The sequence below is a fragment of the Paroedura picta genome, chromosome 10 (assembly GCF_049243985.1).
Source record: "Paroedura picta isolate Pp20150507F chromosome 10, Ppicta_v3.0, whole genome shotgun sequence".
NCBI lineage: Eukaryota > Metazoa > Chordata > Lepidosauria > Squamata > Gekkonidae > Paroedura > Paroedura picta.
Genome location: NC_135378.1, coordinates 85,051,696 through 85,073,427, shown reverse-complemented (window position 1 = coordinate 85,073,427; position 21,732 = coordinate 85,051,696). Strand labels below are relative to the sequence as shown.

Below are 21,732 nucleotides of genomic sequence, written 5' to 3'. Positions count from 1 at the left end.
CCACCCATGAGGTATGCTTGACCCCCTCACTGTCTTTCTTCAGGAGATAGCAGAAGACAATTTTATTTAGGACGGCGCTTGATGAAAGCGATCCTAAATTGTGATTACATTTTTAATATACGCTGTCTTACGTATTTCACTGGTACCATAAGAAAGAAAAGCAGCCGGTAACAGCTTTAAGTCGATGAACAGAATAAAACCTGGTCGTTGCATTGCTTAAGAACCAGTTTGATGTTGTGATTAAAAACGGTGGCCTCTGATCTGGAGAACTGGGTCCGATTCCTCCACATGCAGCTAGCAGGGTGACCTTGGGCCAGTCACAGTTCTCTCAGAGCTCTCTTGACCTCACCTACCAGCTCCTCTCCTTCTTTCAGTGATCCAAGGAATCTGTGACGACTACCAACTAGATTTTGGTGCGTTCTACGCCTGCATCGGCCTCTGGAACAGTTTCTTCCTTTTCCTCTACGCCCTCTTCAACTTCAGCCTTCTCATGAAGCTCTTTAAAAGGTAAGGTTACCTGTTTCTGTCGTTTCCCACCCCCCTTCGGGTTTAGAGCTGTTTGAGCAGCTATAAAAGGGTGTTACAGAGGTGTGGAAACTTGTAGGCCTCTCAGTGCATCACAGCCTGGGCAAGGTAGGTTTGGCGCCGTGTTCTTTGGGGCGGAGAGCTGGTCCGATCTAGGCCATGATCTGTGGATCCTGAAGGGCCTCCCCTGTTCTTTAATTTCAGGCAGAACGACACGGTGTCCGTTGGCAGCTTAACAAGCTTGGGGTGACAGGACTTTCCATAAGGCAGGGTCCATTTTTACCAGCTCATGCAGCTGTGTATTAACTGGCGCATAGTTTTACAATATGAGCATCTTGTGGAGCAAAGTGGTAAGGCAGCAGACACGCAGTCTGAAAGCTCTGCCCATGAGGCTGGGTGTTCAATCCCAGCAGCTGGCTCAAGGTTAACTCAGCCTTCCATCCTTCCGAGGTCGGTAAAATGAGTACTCAGCGTGCTGGGGGGTAAACGGTAATGACTTGGGAAGGCACTGGCAAACCACCCCGTATTGAGTCTGCCATGAAAACGCTGGAGGGCGTCACCCCAAGGGTCAGACATGACCCGGTGCTTGCACAGGGGATACCTTTACCTTTAGTTCTACGATGGGCTTTCTCAACCAGGGTTTTGTGAAAGCCTGGGGTTCCTTGATGGCCCTGAAAGGGTTTCTCAAATGGGTGGGAATTAAGCCCACTTGACCTCCACCAGGGCCTGAGCTTTCTCCATCCTGGCCCCCACCTGGTGGAAGGAGCTCCCAGAGGAGATCAGGGCCCTGACGGAACCCAAACAGTTCCGCAGGGCCTGCAAAAGGGAGCTTCTCCACCAGGCATTTGGTTGAGGTCGACCAGAACCACCGCTTCCCGCCAGCCCCCCAAGCCTCCCTCCAACAATCCACCCAAACCACTGGGACTCAGTACAAATTAATCAATGTTCCTCGTATTCTACCGTTCTACAATGTTTATTACTATCACTATCTTGTTGTCATTGTGACTGTTGTCACCGCATCACTATAAACTGAGTTAATTGTATTGTTACCATTTCATGTAAACCGCCGTGAGCCTTCAGCAAGGACGGTATATAAATAAAAAATTAAATAAACAAACAGACAAATAGGTTAAACATCAGGTGATCTGCCCATGTATGGTCATGTTGACCTGCTCCCCTCCCTCCCCAAATGGCCAATGATGGGCCTGGGGGGGAGGGGGAGGGGTCCTGGGTGGGCGTGTCCACAATGATGCTTCTGAATTGTATTCTGCATGATCACGCCGAGGAGCAAAACCAGGATATAAATAAATAAATGCAAAGATGCCTCTCCAGAGGGAAGTAATTGCTGTGTGTTATCCCTTGACTGGCCGTATAATTTATCCCGCAGACTTGTCTTTTGGTGCTGGGTGGGAATCCTCTATTACGGTTTGCGCATTCATGGGTCTGCCCTAAGAGGCCTTCTGGGCTCTTCCGTTGTTTCTGTGCATTTATATATGCAGAACGTGGAGGCAACTCAGAGCTTGGAGCTGACAGATTTAACGAAAACTGATTTCTTTGCAGGTCCACAGAAGAAATAATTGCGCTTTTTATATCTGTCACATTTGTGCTCGACGCAGTGAAAGGCATCTTTAAAAGTAAGTCTCCAGGCAAAGCCGAAATGCCTCTTTACCTACCTTCCACAAATCAAAAACCAGTTACGGAATTTGATTCCGCTTCCGTGCAAAGGCCGTGCCTGTAGAAGGTGGCATGCAAAGGGCAGAGGGACCGGCTGTCAAAGACTGAGTTGTGGGGTTACACAGATTAGACATCATTGCTCTTCTCCCTTCTTCCCAATCTTAGAGCAGGGATTGTTGGCAAAGTTGACTATGCAGACGGGGTGAAGCACCAGGCTGATAAACAAAATCAGTTTTATATGGAGAGAGAGAGACCTAACTAACTAGCTGTTGTGTTTAGTCATTCTTCTGTTGTTCAACTAGAGGCAAGCAGAGAGGAAATGCACTCAAAAAGCAGAACGCCTCCTATTGAGCCAATCAGGACACTGGAGGAGATAATTTGAAAATCATCAAGAAGTTTCTGTCCTACCTATGCTAATTATACACCTCCTCCAGTGCCCCCTGGAGGACACCCTTTGTATTCTGCTCCATTATGCACACTGCAGATCGAGCATGTTCCAATCGAAGGGACGTGAATGACATAATCATACCAGCTGAGCCATTTGCATGAATCCTTCCATTCCCCTGGGACAGTTCAGCAGAAACGCCTCCGCGGTCAGCCCTACATGCATGACTGCATAATGCGCGCATAAGGCTCTACCTGGGCGCAAGTACATTGTGCCGAAGCAGTTTCCATGCAGCTGAGGCCTGTATCCAAAGGACGCTGTACTTTGCACATTTTCCAAGAAAGGTTGCACAAAGTGTCAGTATTGGTATGTAAACCCCAGCTGCGTGCCAGCCAACGGCGCACCAGAAGGCTTGCCATCTGGTACCACCGCTGGGGATCGGCTGCCGCCCAGCGTGGCTGGCCATGTGAAGCCGCACGAGACCCGTTGACTGTTTAGACTGCTTAGACTCACAACGGCTCTCCTGACTCTCAGGTTTTTCACATCACCCATTGACTGGCTCTTTTAATGAGAGGTGCCAGGGATTGAACCTCTGACCTTCTACGTGCCAAGCAGATGCTCTGACACAGCCCTTTCCCAAATGTATCACCTTTCTCCTCTCCTATCCTCTCCCCTCCTTCCCCTTCTCTCTACTTCCCTCCCCTTCCCTCCCATCCCCTACCTTCCCCTCTGCTCTCCTCCTCCCTCTCTTCCCCTCCTGTCGTCTCCCCATCCCGTCTCATCTTCCCTCTCCTCTCTTCTCCCCTCCTGTCCTACCCTTCCCTCCCATCCCCTACCTTCCCCTCTGCTCTCCTCCTCCCTCTCTTCCCCTCCTGTCTTCTCCCCATCCCGTCTCATCTTCCCTCTCCTCTCTTCTCCCCTCCTGCCCTCCCCTCCCCTCCCCTCTCCCTGCTCCTCTCCTCTTCCCTTCTCCCCTCTCCTCTCGGCTCTCCTCCTTTCTCCTCCCCTCTCCCTCTTCCCTCTCCTCTCTTCTCCCCTCACCTCACCTCCCCTCTCCCTGCTCCTCTCCTCTTCCCTTCTCCCCTCTCCTCTCGGCTCTCCTCCTTTCTCCTCCCCTCTCCCTCTTCCCTCTCTTCTCCCCTCCTGCCCTCCCCTCCCCTCTCCCTGCTCCTCTCCTCTTCCCTTCTCCCCTCTCCTCTCGGCTCTCCTCCTTTCTCCTCCCCTCTCCCTCTTCCCTCTCCTCTCTTCTCCCCTCACCTCACCTCCCCTCTCCCTGCTCCTCTCCTCTTCCCTTCTCCCCTCTCCTCTCGGCTCTCCTCCTTTCTCCTCCCCTCTCCCTCTTCCCTCTCCTCTCCTCGGTGTACAAGCACAGCAATCTCTTTATCAATAGGTGATGTGGATTGTTTGGCCCTCCAGCTGGAAAGCTGGGATTCTGTGTCTGCAACAGAACAGGTTGCTTAAACGGCAGCAAAGGCTAAGCATTCCTAATTTACCTTCTTATAAAAATAATAATCATAATAAACAACTCTCGTGTGCTTTGCTCTCCTCTTTCCTGCCCGCCGTGTCCACAGAAGCACAATCAAATCGCTTGGCTCAACAAATCCCTGCCAGATTTATTTTTGCAGCTCAGTAGCTCGAACTGTGACGGCCGGGGGGGGGGGGGGGCTGGTCCTTTCCGCCCCTGCAGATGGTCCCGTTTCCTTCCAAAGGGAAGATCAGCTGAACTGTGTCTCTGAATTTTCGAAAGCCGGGTAGCTCTGGCCAGCTCTGCAGGAAAAGAGGGAGGGAGGGAGGGAGGGAGGGAGGGAGGGAGGGAGGGAGGCGTATGAGCTCCCGGGGAGTATGGGGGGGGGGGAGTTCAAGCCACACGTTCTTTTCGGCAGATGAGCGACGCTTTGTTTTCCGAAGCTGCCGTCCAAGCCACCTAAGCTGCACTCCCGTTTGATCTTGGCTTCTGCACTTTAGCGGAAACAGCCGCGGGAACAAACAAGAAAGGTGCCTGGGATCAAACGGGGACTCAACTAGCGTTCCCCCTACCCCCAAATGTGGGCCTGCCTTGGTCAGGATGCTGCGGCCTGCTGGATTTACAGGGCTCTCTTCCCATCACGTTCCAGCAAAGGGATTTGGGCAGCTGATCTTCTGGTCCGCGCCCACCGAAACCGCTAAATCAACGACAGCTGAATGGTCAACACGAAATCCGGGCTGTAGGACACGACCTTGGATCGCTAGCAGTCGGTCATTTTGATACGGCCCAAAATGACTGTGTTGCTTTGGGCCTGGGGTCCCCCAGTGGGGTGGGCGGGCTTCCCAAAAGGGGTGGGCGTTAATTCATTTTAAATATATATTTTGAAAGATTTAAAAAAAAAACCATTGGGTAATGATATGATCATAGATGGTCATGTTCAACTGTCCTCCCTCCCAAAATGGCCAGTGGGGGATGGGGAGGTGGGAAAGGAAGGGGCTACTCTTGGGTTTCTCAAAACCTGAAGAATGTTTCAGGGGTTTCCCAGAAAGTTAAGAGAGGCTGCACTGTACAACGTCCTTTTAATTCAGTTCCCATACTCCTGGGGGGCGTCCTATTCCTTGTCTGGCTCCTGATTTTCTGCCACTCCAAGTCTAAAATTCTGCGCTTGATTACGCCAAACGCAGATTTTTTCTGAAAGGAGATCTAACGCATCTAAGGAAGTTCCAACGGAGTTGATTTTCCTTTCTATGCACTGCAAATTTGATCCACCCCTCCATCATCTCTCATTTACAAGGCGAACTCATTGCCAAGAACTCTTCAGTTACTTGAACACAATCTTTGCATCTCAGTCAACCCCAGAAGAGCCAGCTTAGTTGTAGCAGTTAAGAGCGGCAGCTTCGAATCTGGCCGGCCCGGTTGGATTCCCTGTTCCTCCTCCACAGGCAGCCAGCTGGGTGACCTTGGGCTTGTCACTGTCCGAGCTGTTCTCACAGAGCAGTTCACTCAGAGCTCTCTCAGCCTCCCCCTCCCCTCACAGGGTGTCTGTTGTGGGGAGAGGAATGGGAAGGCGATTATAAGCCGCTTTGAGCCTCCTTCGGGTAGAGAAAAGCGGGGTATAAAAACCTAACTCTCCTTCTTCTATGAATATATTATTTTGGTAAGCAATTGATCTCACTAGAATATAAACCTCTTTTCTTTCTGACAACCACTCCAGTTTCGTAGGAGTAATCTGTCTGTCCCAAAGCCCAGCGTGAAGCAGCCGAGAGGCGGCTGTGACGTTATTGACGGTTTCCCCCTCCCCCTTTATCTTCCAGTTTTTGATAAGTATTATTCGGATGCCGGTGCCAACGCCACGGCCTTGTGGAATTCGTCGCTGGACCATTCAGCACGAGGGAACCAGACGGACGTCCACCCCGGGCGCGAGACGGCCGTCCTCAGCCTCATGCTGACGCTGGGCACTCTGTGGCTCGGCCACACGCTCTATCAGTTCAAGAAAAGGTGGGTGGGTCACTCAGGTCATGGGTAGGCAACCTGTGGCCCTCCAGGTGTCCATGGACTACAATTCCCATGAGCCCCTGCCAGCATAAAAGGGGAGAGGTTAGCTGTCTTTAAGTTTTTGAAAAGTTGTCACTTAGAGGGGGGCAGGGAGTGGTTTCTGTTGGCAGCAGAGGACAGGACCTGCAGGAATGGTTTTAAGCTAGATATCAGGAAAAAAAATTCCCAGCCAGAGAATCATAGAATCATAGAGTTGGAAGGGACCTCCAGGGTCATCTAGTCCAACCCCCTGCACAATGCGGGAACTCACAACTACCTACCCACCCATGGTGACCCCAATTTCAGCAGTGGAATGGGCTGCTTAAGGAGGTGGGGAGCTCCCCCTCACTGGCCGTCTTCAAGCAGTAGTTGGACAGATCCTTCTCCTGGATGCTTGAGGCTGATCCTGCACTGAGCAGGGGGTGGGACTAGATGGCCTGTATGGCTGTTTCCCACAGTATCATTCTCAATATACTTGGGGATCATCAGGGCCATCGGGCTAGATTGCTGCGGTTGACAATTATACTTTGCTCGTTTTGTCTCCTTCAGCTGGAATACTGCAAACATAGGCCTTGTTTTTAGTGCACTTACACATACACTGAATAATGTTCTCTCAGTGCACTTTCAGCTCAGTTTTACTGTGTGAAATAGAAAAAGTGCATTGTATTGCAAGTGCATTGAATTGAAGTGCATTATTGAGCCTGTTTACCCGCTAAAGTGCATTGGATTAAAAATGCATTGTTCGTCATGTCAACATGCTGAATAATGCAATGCACTTTCAATCCACTTTCAGTGCACTTTAGCAATCATTTTTTGGTGGTTCATGAAGTAAACTCCAGTTGCTGAGTGAACATAAGACCATTATAGGAGCCATGTTGAATCAGATCAGTGGCCCACCCATTCCAATGCTCTGTCGCACACAGTGGCCAAAACCTGAGAGCCATCAGGAGGCCCAGCAGCAGGGCCAGTGCATTGAGAGTGCATTACTCAGTATGTTTAATGTGCTAAAGTGCATTATTCAGCATGCTGACCCACTAAAGTGCATTGGATTTAAAGTGCATTATTTGTCATGTCAGCATGTTGATGAATGCACTTTCATTCCACTTTCAATGTACCTTAGCAAGCGTTTGCAAGTAGGTTTTGCCATTTCATGTGGTAAATTCCAGTTGCAAAGTGCATTAAAGGCTGGTTGTATGTGCATTGTGCCGCATGTGCAAGAGTCATTAAAGTACCCGGCTCTTGAAACTGAAGAGTCCAGAATGGTGTGGCTCGACATGTTTGCCCTGACAGAGTGTGTCTGAAATCGTTACAGCCCCTACCTGCACTCCAGAGTCCGCGAGATCCTGTCAGACTGTGCCTTGCCCATTTCGGTCCTCATCTTTTCCGTCGTGGGATCCTATTTCTTCAAGGAGATTGAAAGTAAGTCAGCTGCTTTGCTCTTCTTTGTTCATTAGGCTGGGAAAAGTTGCTGAGGCTGCAGAGATCTCAAAAGGAGCCAACTCCAGATCGTTGTTCCGGGGGTCTTTCCAAAACCAAGCCTCTCCTGTGCTCACAATCAGGGTTAATTCATGCTTGCACACAAACACGCCAAAAAGAAAAACCCTAGTCAACTGAGATGGAATCAACAGGATTTGTGTTATCCCCATGGGTTACCCCAGTCCATAAATTTGATTTTCACGTAATTAAAATGTCTCTCCTGTTTTGCAAGAGGATTCGATCGCCTCCGTCCTTCTGGCGGGGAACCAAAAAGGGCCACGCAGGGGCAGGAAGGGTTGTCACCAAGCAGGCAGGTGTGGCGGAGATGGCTTTGACCCCTGCCTCTCCCTGCCTCTTTATATTTTCCCTAATTAAAACCTGCGAACGGTCCAGAGCGTCGGGGAGGAATTTATCGGAGGCCGCAAGGAAATCTAACAAACGCACAAGGTCCCCGTTGGCCAAGCCGGTCACCTTTTCCACATCAGGAAAGGAGAAAGGACAGGAACCCCATTGCGTTTGTGATGATGTGTTTGTGGAATTGGGAGGAAATGAATGGAAATAAATTAAGGAATGCCTCCCCCCCCTGCCCCCCAGCCAGGCCACCGTTCCATCCATTCAGGGCTGGGAAATGGCAAATGGGATGGGAGATGCTTCCCTTACTGACAAATGCTCCCTTGCCACCTGTGGCTACGTGCCGTGCTGAAATATCCCATTGTGAGCCCTGCAAGGGGGCCGTTTCAGAAATGCTTCAGCTGCTAAGATTGGAGCCTCAGAGGGTTGAAAGATTTACCTCTCGGTGTTTGTGCTGAAGCCGCCAGCCGGGCTGTGGGACGTCCTGGCACGGACGGTTCTTCCAACACGCACAAACAAGCCAGGTGGCCTTCCTGACGCCCACAGAAGGGGGCTGGGGTGTTCCTCAGAAGGGCTCGTTAGGGGCCTAAGAGCTGAGCTGCAAAATATATATATTTTTGTTTAAAATACCAATATTTATTATAATTAAATACATAATATTTAATTGCATGATTACATATTAAAAGTTGTGAACACTGATAAACTCTCATATATATATATTGTGCAAAACAGCAAATGCAGAATCAATGATAACACATGAAATACATGGGGGGGAAAACCCAGATGCGTTTTGATCCTTAAGTGGTCACGTTTAATCGACTGAATTGACTGCCTAGGGAGGTGGGGAGCTCCCCCTCACTGGCCGTCTTCAAGCAGCGGCTGGACAGATCCTTCTCCTGGATGCTGGAGGCTGATCCTGCACTGAGCAGGGGGTGGGACTAGATGGCCTGCATGGCCCCTTCCCACTCTAGGATTCTAGGAGTCTAGTTCAGCAGAGGAAGGGGCTGTCTAAGGAGGTGGGGAGCTCCCCCTCCCTGGCGGTCTTCGAGCAGCGGCTGGACAGATCCTTCTCCTGGATGCTGGAGGCTGATCCTGCACTGAGCAGGGGGTGGGACTAGATGGCCTGCATGGCCCCTTCCCACTCTAGGATTCTAGGAGTCTAGTTCAGCAGAGGAAGGGGCTGTCTAAGGAGGTGGGGAGCTCCCCCTCCCTGGCGGTCTTCGAGCAGCGGCTGGACAGATCCTTCTCCTGGATGCTGGAGGCTGATCCTGCACTGAGCAGGGGGTGGGACTAGATGGCCTGCATGGCCCCTTCCCACTCTAGGATTCTAGGAGTCTAGTTCAGCAGGGGAATGGGCTGCCTGTGGAGGTGGGGAGCTCCTACAGACACACCCTAAGTGACACACTAGGGGGCTAAATCAGTACATCCATATTAGCATTTGCTTGGCATGTAGAAGGCTTTCCCCCTGAGCCACAGCCCCTCTCCATGGCTCTCCAGGGTCTCAAGCCAAGGTCTTTCCCATCACCTACTGCCTGTAAGTGGAGATGGCAGGGATTGAACCTGGGACCTTATGCGTTCAAGCAGACACTCTCCCACTGAACCACAGCTCCTCCCCTAAGAAGGTCCTGTTGACGTGCGATTCTTGCACCCTTGGGATTAGCAGCTACAAACGAAGAACTTTGTGGACAGCCCTTTCTAATGTCAGAGAAAGAGGCTAAGAATGGATTTGCACAACTCTGTCTTCTTTCTAACAACTGCAGTTCTCACTTAGCGGCCTCAGCGCTTTCGGGGAGGGCGGTATATACATGCAAAAATAAATAAAATAAATAAGGGCCTCCACGCTAAGGGGGCTGGTTGGGCAGACGGTTTGTGCTCAGCTCCTGCCCAGTCCACAGAGAGCCTCCTCGGACATGTGTCTGACACAGGGCCCTCTTGCGGGTCTGTCTTCCAGTGTCCAAGTTCAACTACAACCCATCGGAGACCATGTTCGCGTTGGCACCGATCCAGTCCCTCTCCATTGGCTCCGTCATGAGCGCCATGGGCCTGGGCTTCCTCCTCTCCATGCTCTTCTTCATCGAGCAGAACATCGTGGCATCGCTCACAAACGCCCCAGAGAACAGGTACGTTTCATTGGCCGCCTTCTCGTCCCATCTCGCTTGTGATTTGCCTGCTCCTGAAAAGCCAGGCCCTTCCCCCCCGTAGGCTGCGGACAACAGAGGCATGCTGGGACACATCTCACTGAGCTTCGTTCCGTCATCAGGAATAGACACTGAGGGCTAAACTGGACATTTGGGCATCCTTGTGGTGCCTCCCGTGGAGATACAGCCAGATGGTGGCTGCGTTTGTCTGTCTGTAGCAGGAGAAATGGAGCTTCTTGTGGCACAGGGTGGTAAGGCAGCCGACATGCTGTCTGAAGCTCTGCCCATGAGGCTGGGAGTTCGATCCCAGCAGCCGGCTCAAGGTTGACTCAGCCTTCCATCCTTCCGAGGTCGATAAAATGAGTACCCAGCTTGCTGGGGGGTAAACGGTAATGACTGGGGAAGGCACTGGCAAACCACCCCGTATTGAGTCTGCCATGAAAACGCTGGAGGGCGTCACCCCAAAGGTCAGACATGACCCGGTGCTTGCACAGAGGATACCTTTACCTTTAGCAGGAGAAAAGACCCAGAGTACAGCAGCACCTTAAAAGCTAACAACATCTGGGGAGGGGAGGAGCTTCCATGATTCCGTGCTCACTTCTTCAGATACAGCTAGGATCCCCGTACAAACATATTTTGGGCTCCAGGGAAATAGACGTCAGCAAAAAGCGGCTTTCAGGGCCGTACTGTGTTTCCTCGGTCAAGAGATGCCCGTGAATCGTGGTACTGAAGCCCCTTCTCTCAGGGGCAGCTGGGACCCCACCCACAGTTTAAAGCTTTACATAATGCCATAATCCCCTTTTAAAGCTCTGCCAAAGGGAATGGCTTTTCCCTTTCACGACGTTAGGCAGAGAATCGGTGTTGCCCCCACCCATTCTGCTCCAGAGCACCGGAAGTTTCACCGCCATGCCCCTTCCTCCAAATTCCGGAAGTTGCTTTGGAGCAGAATGGGCCGGAGGGGTATGATGTTGTCCTGTTACCACTGTTGATATCAGTTAGTAATATTAATTGTTATAGTTATATATATATGGAATGTTTCTTATATAGTTCAAAGTTCTATGTAAACCGTCCTGAGCCTTCGGGGAGGACGATATATAAATGTGGTACGTAGGTAGGTAGGTAGGTAGGTAGGTAGGTAGGTAGGTAGGTAGGTAGGTAGGTAGGTAGGTAGGTAGGTAGGTAGGTAGGTAGGTAGATAGATAGATAGATAGATAGATAGATAGATAGATAGATAGATAGATAGATAGATAGATAGATAGATAGATAGATAGATAGATAGATAGATAGATAGATAGATAGATAGATAGATAGATAGATAAGCAGTCCAAAGGTCCAGGTTTCAGAGCAAGCCAGGTGGGCACTGTGCCACCATTCAGCCCCACTGCACCCACACTGACCAGCCCTTGCAAACTATTCACACAGGGCATGGCAATCCCCAAATCCTGATCCTGGAATTACGTCCAGCAGCTGGGTCCCTGCATTCAGCCCTCATCCCGCAAAGATCTCCCTTCTTCTTCCAGTTCCCTGCAATAGTGACTCCACGTCCCCCGAGGAGCCATCGTGCCAAGGGCTGACCCACAGCACCCGCCCCAACCTGGGTAGCTCAGACCAGCCCAATCTCAGAGGTCTAAGTAGGATCAGTCCTGCTTAGTACTTGGAGGGGGGACCGCCAGCAAAATTCAGCGTCAGAGGCAGGCAATGGTGAACCAGCTCTGGACCTTTCTTGCCCAGAATACCCTGCAGCAGGGGTGGCCAAACAGTGGCGCTCCATGCCCTGCAGGGGCTCATGGGAATTGTAGTCCATGGACATCTGGAGAGAGCACCGTTTGGCCAACCCTGCCCCTACAAGGTCACCATAGGTTATCTGTGACTTGACACCACACAACTGTCACATCCTGTTCTGGATGGTCCAGGTTGGCCCTGTCTCGTCGCACTCAGAAGCTAAGCAGGGTCAACCCTGGTTAGGAATTGGATGGGAGACGACCAAGGAAGTCCAGAGTCGCTACACAGAGGCAGGAAAGGGCAAGGGACTTCAGAACAACCTCTTGGCTTGGAGACCCTACAGCAGGGGTAGTCAAGCAGTGGTCCTCCAGATGTCCATGGACTACAATTCCCATGAGCCCCTGCCTGCTGGCAGGGGCTCATGGGAATTGTAGTCCATGGACATCTGGAGGACCACAGCTTGACTACCCCTGCCCTACAGAGTCCCTGGAAGTTGTCTGCCACTTGACTGCATTCCGTGCCCAGCTGCTTTTTGTGCGATGTGTGTTGAAACCTCATTAACAAGAATTTGTTTCAGGTTAGTGAAGGGCACCGCCTATCACTGGGACCTGCTCCTCGTGGCTCTGATCAACACCGGCCTCTCGCTCTTCGGGCTCCCGTGGATCCACGCCGCGTTCCCGCACTCGCCGATGCACGTCCGCGCTCTGGCCTACGTGGAGGAGAGGGTGGAGAACGGGCACATCTACGAGACGTGAGTCATAACCCGCAGGGAGTCGTCCGGGGCAGGCCCCTGAGCCTCAGGGGAGGGTGGTGTATAAATATATAGTTAATAAATAAATAACGCTGAGAGTCATGCTGCTTTGGAACGGAAAGGAGCCCGGGAGGTGCATCCAGCAGAGTGGGTTTGGACATAGCTTTGCATCTTACAAGGGAGGGAACAATGGCTGGGTGGTGGAGCATCCACTTGGAACACAGAAGGTCCCCGGTTCAATCCCCTGCAGCTCCAGTTAAGAGGACTGGGTAATAGGTGATGAGAAAAGACCACTACCTGGGGAGCCATGGGGAAGGGCTGAGACTCAGTGGAAGAGCATCTGCTTGGCATGCAGAAGGTCCCTGGTTCAATCCCCGGTATCTCTAGTTGAGAGGACCAGGTGGTAGACAGAATCATAGAATCATAGAGTTGGAAGGGGCCATACAGGCCATCTAGTCCAACCCCCTGCTCAACGCAGGATCAGCCCTAAGCATCCTAAAGCATCCAAGAAAAGTGTGTATCCAACCTTGGCTTGAAGACGGCCAGTGAGCAAAGGTTGGATACACACTGATGATACAAAAGACCTTGGCCTGAACACCTGGAGAACCTCTGCCAATTCTGAATAGACAATCCTGACCTAGAAGGACCCACGGAAGGCAATTTTGGTGTGATGGTTAATCAGCCTCTAATCTGGAGAACTGAGTTTGATTCGCTGCGCCTCCATATGCAGCCAGCTGGGTGACCTTGGGCCAGTCCCAGTTCTCTCAGGGCTCTCACAGTCCCACCTCCCTCACAGGGTGTCTGTTGTGGGGAGAGGAAGGGAAGGCGATTGGAAGCCACTTCAAGACTCCTTTGGGGGGGGTAGTAGAAGAGGTTTCCCCTACTTTTCAGGATCCAAAGGAGTCCAAAAATAGCTTCCCTTCCTCTCCCCGCAACAGACGACCTGTGAGATAGGTGAGGCTGAGAGAGCTCTGAGAGAACTGCAAGAACAACTCTAAGAGAACTGGGACTGTCCCAATCTCACCCAGCTGGCTGCACGTGGAGGAGGACTGGGGAATCGAACCCGGCTCTCCAGATTAGAGTCCCCTGCTCTTAACCACGACACCACGCTGGCTCTTCTTCCTCTTCGAGACATAAACAAGGTGATGGAGAAATTTCTGAAATGGCCCGCCTCCTTGGGACAAGCCTTGGGGCAAATCGGGTGGTCATTCTCTGCCGAGCTCCGCTTAGGCACCGCCTCGGAGAGCACAGAAGCCAAGGAGAAACCCCAGCCTGGCTAAGACTCAAGTCGCTCTTTCCAGGAGAGGATTAAATGGCGAAAAGAAGGATTCGGGCTGCGTAGAGAGGTTTTGTTTAGCCAGCCGCAGAAGGCTAACCGGTGGCTTGGACTAAGCGAGAGAGGGAGGGAGCGAGAGAGGCGGGGGGGCGGCCAGAGCTGGGGGAATTCACTGCTAATTCACAGCTTCTAATCTGGCGAGCCGGGTTCGATTCCCCGCTCCTCCACGTGCGGCCAGCTGGGTGACCTTGGCCCGCTCCCAGTTCTCTCAGAGCTGTTCTCACAGAGCAGTTCTCTCAGAGCTCTTTCAGCCCCGCCCTACCACCCAGGGTGTCTTGCCAGGAGAAGAGGAAGACAAAGGTGTCTGTAAGCTGCTTCGGGACTCCTTTGGGTGGTGGGGAGCAGGGCATAAAAGCCCATCTCGTCGCCGTCTTCTCCTCGACAGCCTGTTTGCTGAAGAGCCAAGTGGGACCGTTGCTTCTCCCTCCTTCCCCCCCTCCAGGATCGTGAGCGTGAAGGAGACCCGGCTGACCACGCTGGTGGCGAACTCCTTGGTGGGCCTCTCGCTCCTGCTCCTCCCGTTCCCGCTGCAGCTGATCCCCAAACCCGTCCTCTACGGCCTCTTCCTCTACATCGCCTTCACCTCCATCGACGGGAACCAGCTCTTCGAGAGGGTGGCCCTCCTGCTGAAAGAGCAGGTAAGCGCGGCAGGAAGTCCCGGAAGTCGGGCAGGGGGAGAGGGCCGCCCACCGCTCAGAGCCTCTGTTTCCTGAGGAAGCTCATAACGCCGCGCTCATCGCCCACAGCCAGAAAACACAGCCGTTAGAGCGGCCTCAGGTGGCTTTCATGATCCGGATTGCCCCTCCTCAGAGCCTGTTTGTTGACAGCTTTGTGCAGAACGCAGCAAAGCTGGCCGGGCAGGCCGCCACCCGAGGGCAGCCAGCAAAGGGATCCCAGCCGGCCGCTCCAGGAAAGAAAGCTTTCACCTCCTGGCCGTTGAAGGGGGCTCCGGCTTCCTGCTGAGTGTTCGGTGACACAGCCACAGCTGAGGCGGAGGGCGGCAGAGGGTGGGGCGTTTAGGTGGCTTGACTGTGGACTTGAGGACAGCAGAAGAGCCCTGCTGGGTCAGGCCAGGGAAGGTCCCTCCAGTCCAGCCTCCGGTCCCACACAGTGGCCAAGGAGTTCCTCTGCAGGGCCAGCCACAGGGCAGAGAGGCCGAGGCCTTCCCCTGATAAGACCCTCAGAAGAGCCCTGCTGGGTCAGGCCAGGGAGGGTCCTTCCAGTCCAGCCTCCCGTCTCACCCAGGGGCCAGCCAGTTCCTCTGCAGGGCCAGCCACAGGGCAGAGAGGCCGAGGCCTTCCCCTGAGAAGACCCTCAGGAGAGCCCTGCTGGGTCAGGCCAGGGAGGGTCCCTCCAGTCTAGCCTCCCGTCTCACCCAGGGGCCAGCCAGTTCCTCTGCAGGGCCAGCCACAGGGCAGAGAGGCCGAGGCCTTCCCCTGAGAAGACTCTCAGAAGAGCCCTGCTGGGTCAGGCCAGGGAGGGTCCCTCCAGTCCAGCCTCCCGTCTCACCCAGGGGCCAGCCAGTTCCTCCGCAGGGCCAGCCACAGGGCAGAGAGGCCGAGGCCTTCCCCTGATAAGACCCTCAGAAGAGCCCTGCTGGGTCAGGCCAGGGAGGGTCCCTCCAGTCCAGCCTCCCGTCTCACCCAGGGGCCAGCCAGTTCCTCCGCAGGGCCAGCCACAGGGCAGAGAGGCCGAGGCCTTCCCCTGAGAAGACCCTCAGAAGAGCCCTGCTGGGTCAGGCCAGGGAGGGTCCCTCCAGTCCAGCCTCCCGTCTCACCCAGGGGCCAGCCAGTTCCTCTGCAGGGCCAGCCACAGGGCAGAGAGGCCGAGGCCTTCCCCTGAGAAGACCCTCAGGAGAGCCCTGCTGGGTCAGGCCAGGGAGGGTCCCTCCAGTCCAGCCTCCCGTCTCACCCAGGGGCCAGCCAGTTCCTCTGCAGGGCCAGCCACAGGGCACAGAGGGTGAGGCCTTCCCCTGAGAAGACCCTCAGAAGAGCCCTGCTGGGTCAGGCCAGGGAGGGTCCCTCCAGTCCAGCCTCCCGTCTCACCCAGGGGCCAGCCAGTTCCTCTGCAGGGCCAGCCACAGGGCAGAGAGGCCGAGGCCTTCCCCTGAGAAGACCCTCAGAAGAGCCCTGCTGGGTCAGGCCAGGGAGGGTCCCTCCAGTCCAGCCTCCCGTCTCACCCAGGGGCCAGCCAGTTCCTCTGCAGGGCCAGCCACAGGGCAGAGAGGCCGAGGCCTTCCCCTGAGAAGACCCTCAGAAGAGCCCTGCTGGGTCAGGCCAGGGAGGGTCCCTCCAGTCCAGCCTCCCGTCTCACACAGGGGCCAGCCAGTTCCTCTGCAGGGCCAGCCACAGGGCAGAGAGGCCGAGGCCTTCCCCTGAGAAGACCCTCAGAAGAGCCCTGCTGGGTCAGGCCAGGGAGGGTCCCTCCAGTCCAGCCTCCCGTCTCACCCAGGGGCCAGCCAGTTCCTCTGCAGGGCCAGGCACAGGGCAGAGAGGCCGAGGCCTTCCCCTGAGAAGACCCTCAGAAGAGCCCTGCTGGGTCAGGCCAGGGAGGGTCCCTCCAGTCCAGCCTCCCGTCTCACCCAGGGGCCAGCCAGTTCCTCTGCAGGGCCAGCCAAAGGGCAGAGAGGCCGAGGCCTTCCCCTGAGAAGACCCTCAGAAGAGCCCTGCTGGGTCAGGCCAGGGAGGGTCCCTCCAGTCCAGCCTCCCGTCTCACCCAGGGGCCAGCCAGTTCCTCTGCAGGGCCAGGCACAGGGCAGAGAGGCCGAGGCCTTCCCCTGAGAAGACCCTCAGAAGAGCCCTGCTGGGTCAGGCCAGGGAGGGTCCCTCCAGTCCAGTCTCCCCTCTCACCCAGGGGCCAGCCAGTTCCTCTGCAGGGCCAGCCACAGGGCAGAGAGGCCGAGGCCTTCCCCTGAGAAGACCCTCAGAAGAGCCCTGCTGGGTCAGGCCAGGGAGGGTCCCTCCAGTCCAGCCTCCCATCTCACCCAGGGGCCAGCCAGTTCCTCTGCAGGGCCAGCCACAGGGCAGAGAGGCCGAGGCCTTCCCCTGAGAAGACCCTCAGAAGAGCCCTGCTGGGTCAGGCCAGGGAGGGTCCCTCCAGTCCAGCCTCCCGTCTCACCCAGGGGCCAGCCAGTTCCTCTGCAGGGCCAGCCACAGGGCAGAGAGGCCGAGGCCTTCCCACGATGTCACCTCCTGGCTCTGGGCTTCAGAGGCTTCCCTCAGCCCCCCTGACTAGTAGCCGTTGATAGACTTTCCCTCCCTGGATATCTCTATAAGGCTTCCTGGCCTTACAGAGGCCCCCTCTCAAATGCAGAGCTACAGCCTGTTTGTGGGCCTCCCCTTGACAGTCCGAGTCTCCTGGTGCCGCTGGCAAGAGACTCGCACTCAGTCGAAACAAAATGGGGTCCTTTGCCCATAAGCCGCAATGTGGCCCCCTCCCCCCCAGCACCAGCCAAGGGTTCTTCCCACCTTCGGTGCCCACTGGGGGGGGGGGAAGCTTTGGCGCAGGGCGGGAAGCAGGGAGACCGTAGCGCAGGATTGTTGTGCGCCACGTCCGGCTTGAGAAGTGTCCTAGTTGAAGCCCGGATGTCTGATTTTGGCTGAAGCGGCCCAACAGTTTCATAGTCAGCCATGGGCGCAGTTAGTGGGAAGGGCGGAACGGAGGCATAAGCCTGGCACAACAGCATCTCGCGAACCACGGTGGAGGTCAGGATAACTGGGGTTGTTGTCAAATATGGAAATTGAAGCTTTGTCTCCGGGAAAGGCCCTTTGGCTCAGCCATGCACTTGTTCCTCCAGCACCAGAGGAGGACAGGCGAGCTGCCAGGGGTTCCCACAGAGTCTCCGCTCATATTCTAAGCATTCCTCCAGGCAATCGTAGCTGTGTGTTATCCCCCCACCCTGGTGACATGGTGATGCGCAGAGATTTTTGAGGTGGTGGCCGGGATATTACATTTAAATGTTTCGCTCTTGAAGTCTGGTGTTCCGCTCAGCACGGGAGAAAGATGTGTCCGTGAGCTTTCTAAAGCAGGTTTCCTCAGCAGGGGGGTTGTGACTAGGATTATAGAATCATAGAGTGGGAAGGGCCCTCCAGGGTCATCTAGTCCAACACCCTGCATTGTGCAGGACACTCACAACCCTCTCGTTCATCCACTGTCACCTGCCACCCCCTTGAGCCTTCACAGAATCAGCCTCTCTGTCAGATGGCTCTCCAGCCTCTGTTTAAAAACATCCAAAGATGGAGAACTCACCACCTCCCGAGGAAGCCTGTTCCACTGAGGAACCGCTCTGACTGTCAGGAACTTCTTCCGGAGGTTTAGACGGAATTTCTTTTGAATTAGTTTCATCCCATTGGTTCTGGTCCGTCCCTCCGGAGCAAGAGAGAACAACTCTGCTCCATCCTCCTTATGGCAGACTTTTAAATACTTGAAGATCAGATCCTCTCCAGGCTAAACAAACCAGGGTCCCCCAACCTTTCCTCCTACGTCTCCCCGCTGACGGGCTTTGTGTCTTCCAGACGGCCTACCCTCCCACCCACTACATCCGCCGGGTCCCTCAGAGGAAGATCCACTACTTCACCGGCCTGCAGGTTCTGCAGCTCATCATTCTGTGCGGCTTCGGCATGTCTCCTCTGCCTTACATGAAGATGATCTTCCCGCTCATCATGATAGGAATGATCCCCATCAGGTATGGTCCTCCGGCAGCATCAGTTGGCTATGCCAAAATGGAATCGTGGGTGTTGCAGTTCCAGAAGGACATTGACAAGCTGAAGCGTGTTCAGAGGAAAGCCAAGGAGGAGGGCTGGGGGGGTTGGGATCCAGGCCTTACGAGGAGAGGCTGAGAGGGTTGGGTCTGCGTAGCTAGGGGAAGAGGAGGGCCAGGGGGGATAGGAGAGCTGGGATGAACTGCGTTGAAGACATGTAGAAGTGGGGGCCAATGTGCTCGCTGCAGCTTTAGAAACAACGACTAGGAGCAGTAAATTCAAATTACGGAAAGGAGGCTCCGCTTAAATATTAGAAAGCATTTTCTGGGGGTGGAGGGCTGTTTGTAGATGCTGCCTCGGAGGCTGGTGGCGTCTTCTTGATCAGAGGTTTTTAGGAGGAGATCGGATGAGCACCTGTCCTAAAGGTCTGGTTTTTAAGTCCCCGGAATGGGGGGGGGGCTGGGCTGGATGGCCTTCTAGCTCTGTGTGATTCCGACTGTCCTTCTTGGCCCCAGGTATAACCTTCTCCCCCGGATTATCGAATCGAAATATTTGGACGCCATGGACGCCGAACACTAGGGCCGAACGGGCCGTGCCCTTCGCAACAGTTCACAGCTCTCTTTTGGGGGACGGAAAGGAAGCGGTCGCCAGGCTGGGCTCCCTCGTTGGAAGCTGGTTTGCACGGGGACCTCCGTGGCTGTCCGAGATGCCGCCCTGCTAGCTGAAGGCCAAAGACAGACCGTGCGCACTGGGAAGGGGGGCCTGATTCAGTTCTGTTCCGAGCTCAGACCGTCGTTACGGAAACCCCCCCCCCAGGTCCAAGCGTTTGGGGATGGCCACGTGCTTCTTAGTTTTACAGGGGGGGAATCCCGATTTTACAAACATTTTTGAATTCTTCCCTCGGACTGTGCTGGACCCGTAAGGGGGGATCCCGCCATCCCGCCTTTCCTTCTGCAGGACCTACAGGCCATTTGGGCGCGTCGTCGCTGTTCCCCTGGCTCGACAGACCCCTCAAGCCATGACTCAGGTGCCCGGGAAGCGGGAGGAAGACTCATCCGCTGACTCCGGTGGTATCGGCAGCCGCGATCCCTTCCGCGTGCCGCTTTCGCCCGTCAGTTCTGCACGGCGTTCTCTCCGACGCGCCCTGGAAAAAAAAACACACACACACACACACATGTTCCAGCGTGGATTCAAGCGTGCAGCGATGCGGCAAGAATTGCGTTGTTGTTGTTGTTGTTTTTCCAGCTAGACCCAAAGACTGCTGGGAATGATTCAGACCATCTTTTTTAACACGGTTATTTTTTTCCTTTTCTTTTTTTTTGGCAAGAGGTCACAATTTGGAACGAGCCGGTTTGTACGTGGCAGCCCTCTGGCCGGGCGCTGAGCCCTGGCAGAATTCTTCCCTCCTCGTATGTGTACAGTGCTACCTACGTGTACATATATACATACCTTCTCTAAATTTGTGTATATATTTTGCATAGTCAGATCCTGGATATCGATGCCTTGTCTTTTGTGATCCCGAGAGAGGGGCTTTGTGCAATGTGTTCCTCGTAAAGTGTCTTACCCTGGACTTTGTCCTCTCTCTGTTCCCGTCTCCCCCTTGCCCTGCCCCCCGCACTGTCTTTCACGCTTGCTGCCCACTTTTCTTTCTTCCTTACTGCTGGGCTGAATCATTCTCCAGTTAAATTCTGGCCCTTTAACTCATCGCTTCTCATCCTGACTGCTATTAGCCTTTCGTTTTAACACACAGCAAACAGTGAGCGTTTGCGGGTCGGGTTTTCGGTCTAGGGTGCTTCTCTCCCTGCCCTTTGGGTGGGTTTTTTGGGGGGAGTCGTCTGTGCACTGTTTCATTTTTTTTTTGTAGCTAAACCTCCCTGTGTTCTTTTCACAAAAAACATGACATTATATTTCTGGAATAATTCTCACGCTCACGATGTCTGCTTTTGTGTATTGTGGTTCCTAATGACCCATCTGTGCATGCGCGCGGGTTTGTAATTCTGGCCTGTTTTCCTAGCTTTTGAAGAGCTGTGAAAAAGCCCATATTGTTTTTTGAGCTGTCTGTCAGCGGGGTTTCCTCCCCCTTCCCGTAATTCCTCCGTATTGCAGGGGCGTGGGGAAGCAAGCTTTCGCCGGGGAGGGAGAAGCAAAGCTCGGAGGAGAGATTTCAAAAACGTCAGAGAATGAAAAGACAACATCCTTGTTCCAGACGTGGAGATGCGTCTGTAGAAGAAGGGAATGCCCTGATCTAGTGTACTGGGCTTGAAAAAAAGAATGTGAGTGAGACAGTAAATCTACCCATCAACTAGACTGTTACAGGATGCAGGTGGGGAGAGCTTGTGGCCGGATCTCTTTTTTTTTGAGCAAGGATGCCCTCTGCCCTCCTGCATGTAGAAAACGAGAGAGATTCCCATTTAGCCCCCTGCCTGACATGGAGGAAGTCACCAATGTGCCACATGGCCAACACTGCCCCCTGCAGGCTGAACCGGTACCGTTCAGGGAAAACTGCAATGCCCTGCCTGGTGTTATTCTAAACCAGCCCTACCTTGACAATCAGGGCATGGCCAGGGTGATTATCAGCATGTCACACGGCAGATGTAGTGCAGTTTACTGATGGGGTAAAGCGCCCACTGGGGAAAGGAAGCACCGTCTTCAGAATGATTCAGGCAGCCGTTAAGTAAAGCACATATTCGTGGGACAGGTGCAACAGGCTGAGATAACACAGACTGGCATCCTGCCTTGAACGAGGGGCCCAGCTGGCAGATTCAGAAGGCAGAGCTACCTGCAAAACGCTGCAATCCACAGTTCTGTACGGGGCCATGTCACGTACAAAGCTGTCCGTACATGCGCTGTTACTTTAGACGTGAGAAGAGCATCGGAGAATATTTACAGACTAAGTAACTAAGCTTTGTGGTTAGACATCTGCCCATTCCCCCACCCCCCCACCACATTTTTTCGAGCAAGGGGGTTCATTGGGAGGGAGCACAAGCCGTGCTCCTCCTCTTGTGTCAGCCAGTGCTGGTCGGATTGGGTACATGGCTAGCAAGCAGCGCAAGAGCGCCTCCAATGCTGCCATTGAGGAGGTGGCCCACAGTGGCGTCTCTGCGGGCAAGCCGAGATCTTTGTGTACTGGACAGAGAAAGCTGTGACTGTGTTGAAAGGCCATGGGTGAGTTGAG

General features: G+C 54.0%; 1 protein-coding gene across 7 annotated transcripts in view; it reads left to right on the top strand.

Moving 5' to 3' along the window:
• The window catches only part of SLC4A11 (solute carrier family 4 member 11), a 164,843-nt gene extending 144,350 nt beyond the window's left edge, over positions 1–20,493 (top strand). For all 7 annotated transcript variants that reach the window (XM_077301216.1, XM_077301215.1, XM_077301218.1 and 4 more), the window contains exons 12-20: positions 375–507; positions 2,086–2,159; positions 5,864–6,047; positions 7,396–7,502; positions 9,862–10,030; positions 12,348–12,521; positions 14,300–14,495; positions 18,372–18,541; positions 19,073–20,493. In XM_077301216.1, coding sequence (XP_077157331.1) covers positions 375–507; positions 2,086–2,159; positions 5,864–6,047; positions 7,396–7,502; positions 9,862–10,030; positions 12,348–12,521; positions 14,300–14,495; positions 18,372–18,541; positions 19,073–19,136 — 1,271 coding nt within the window. In that variant the 3' untranslated portion in view covers positions 19,137–20,493. The remainder of the gene's footprint in view (positions 1–374; positions 508–2,085; positions 2,160–5,863; positions 6,048–7,395; positions 7,503–9,861; positions 10,031–12,347; positions 12,522–14,299; positions 14,496–18,371; positions 18,542–19,072) is intronic.
• The last annotated feature ends 1,239 nt before the right edge of the window (positions 20,494–21,732 follow it).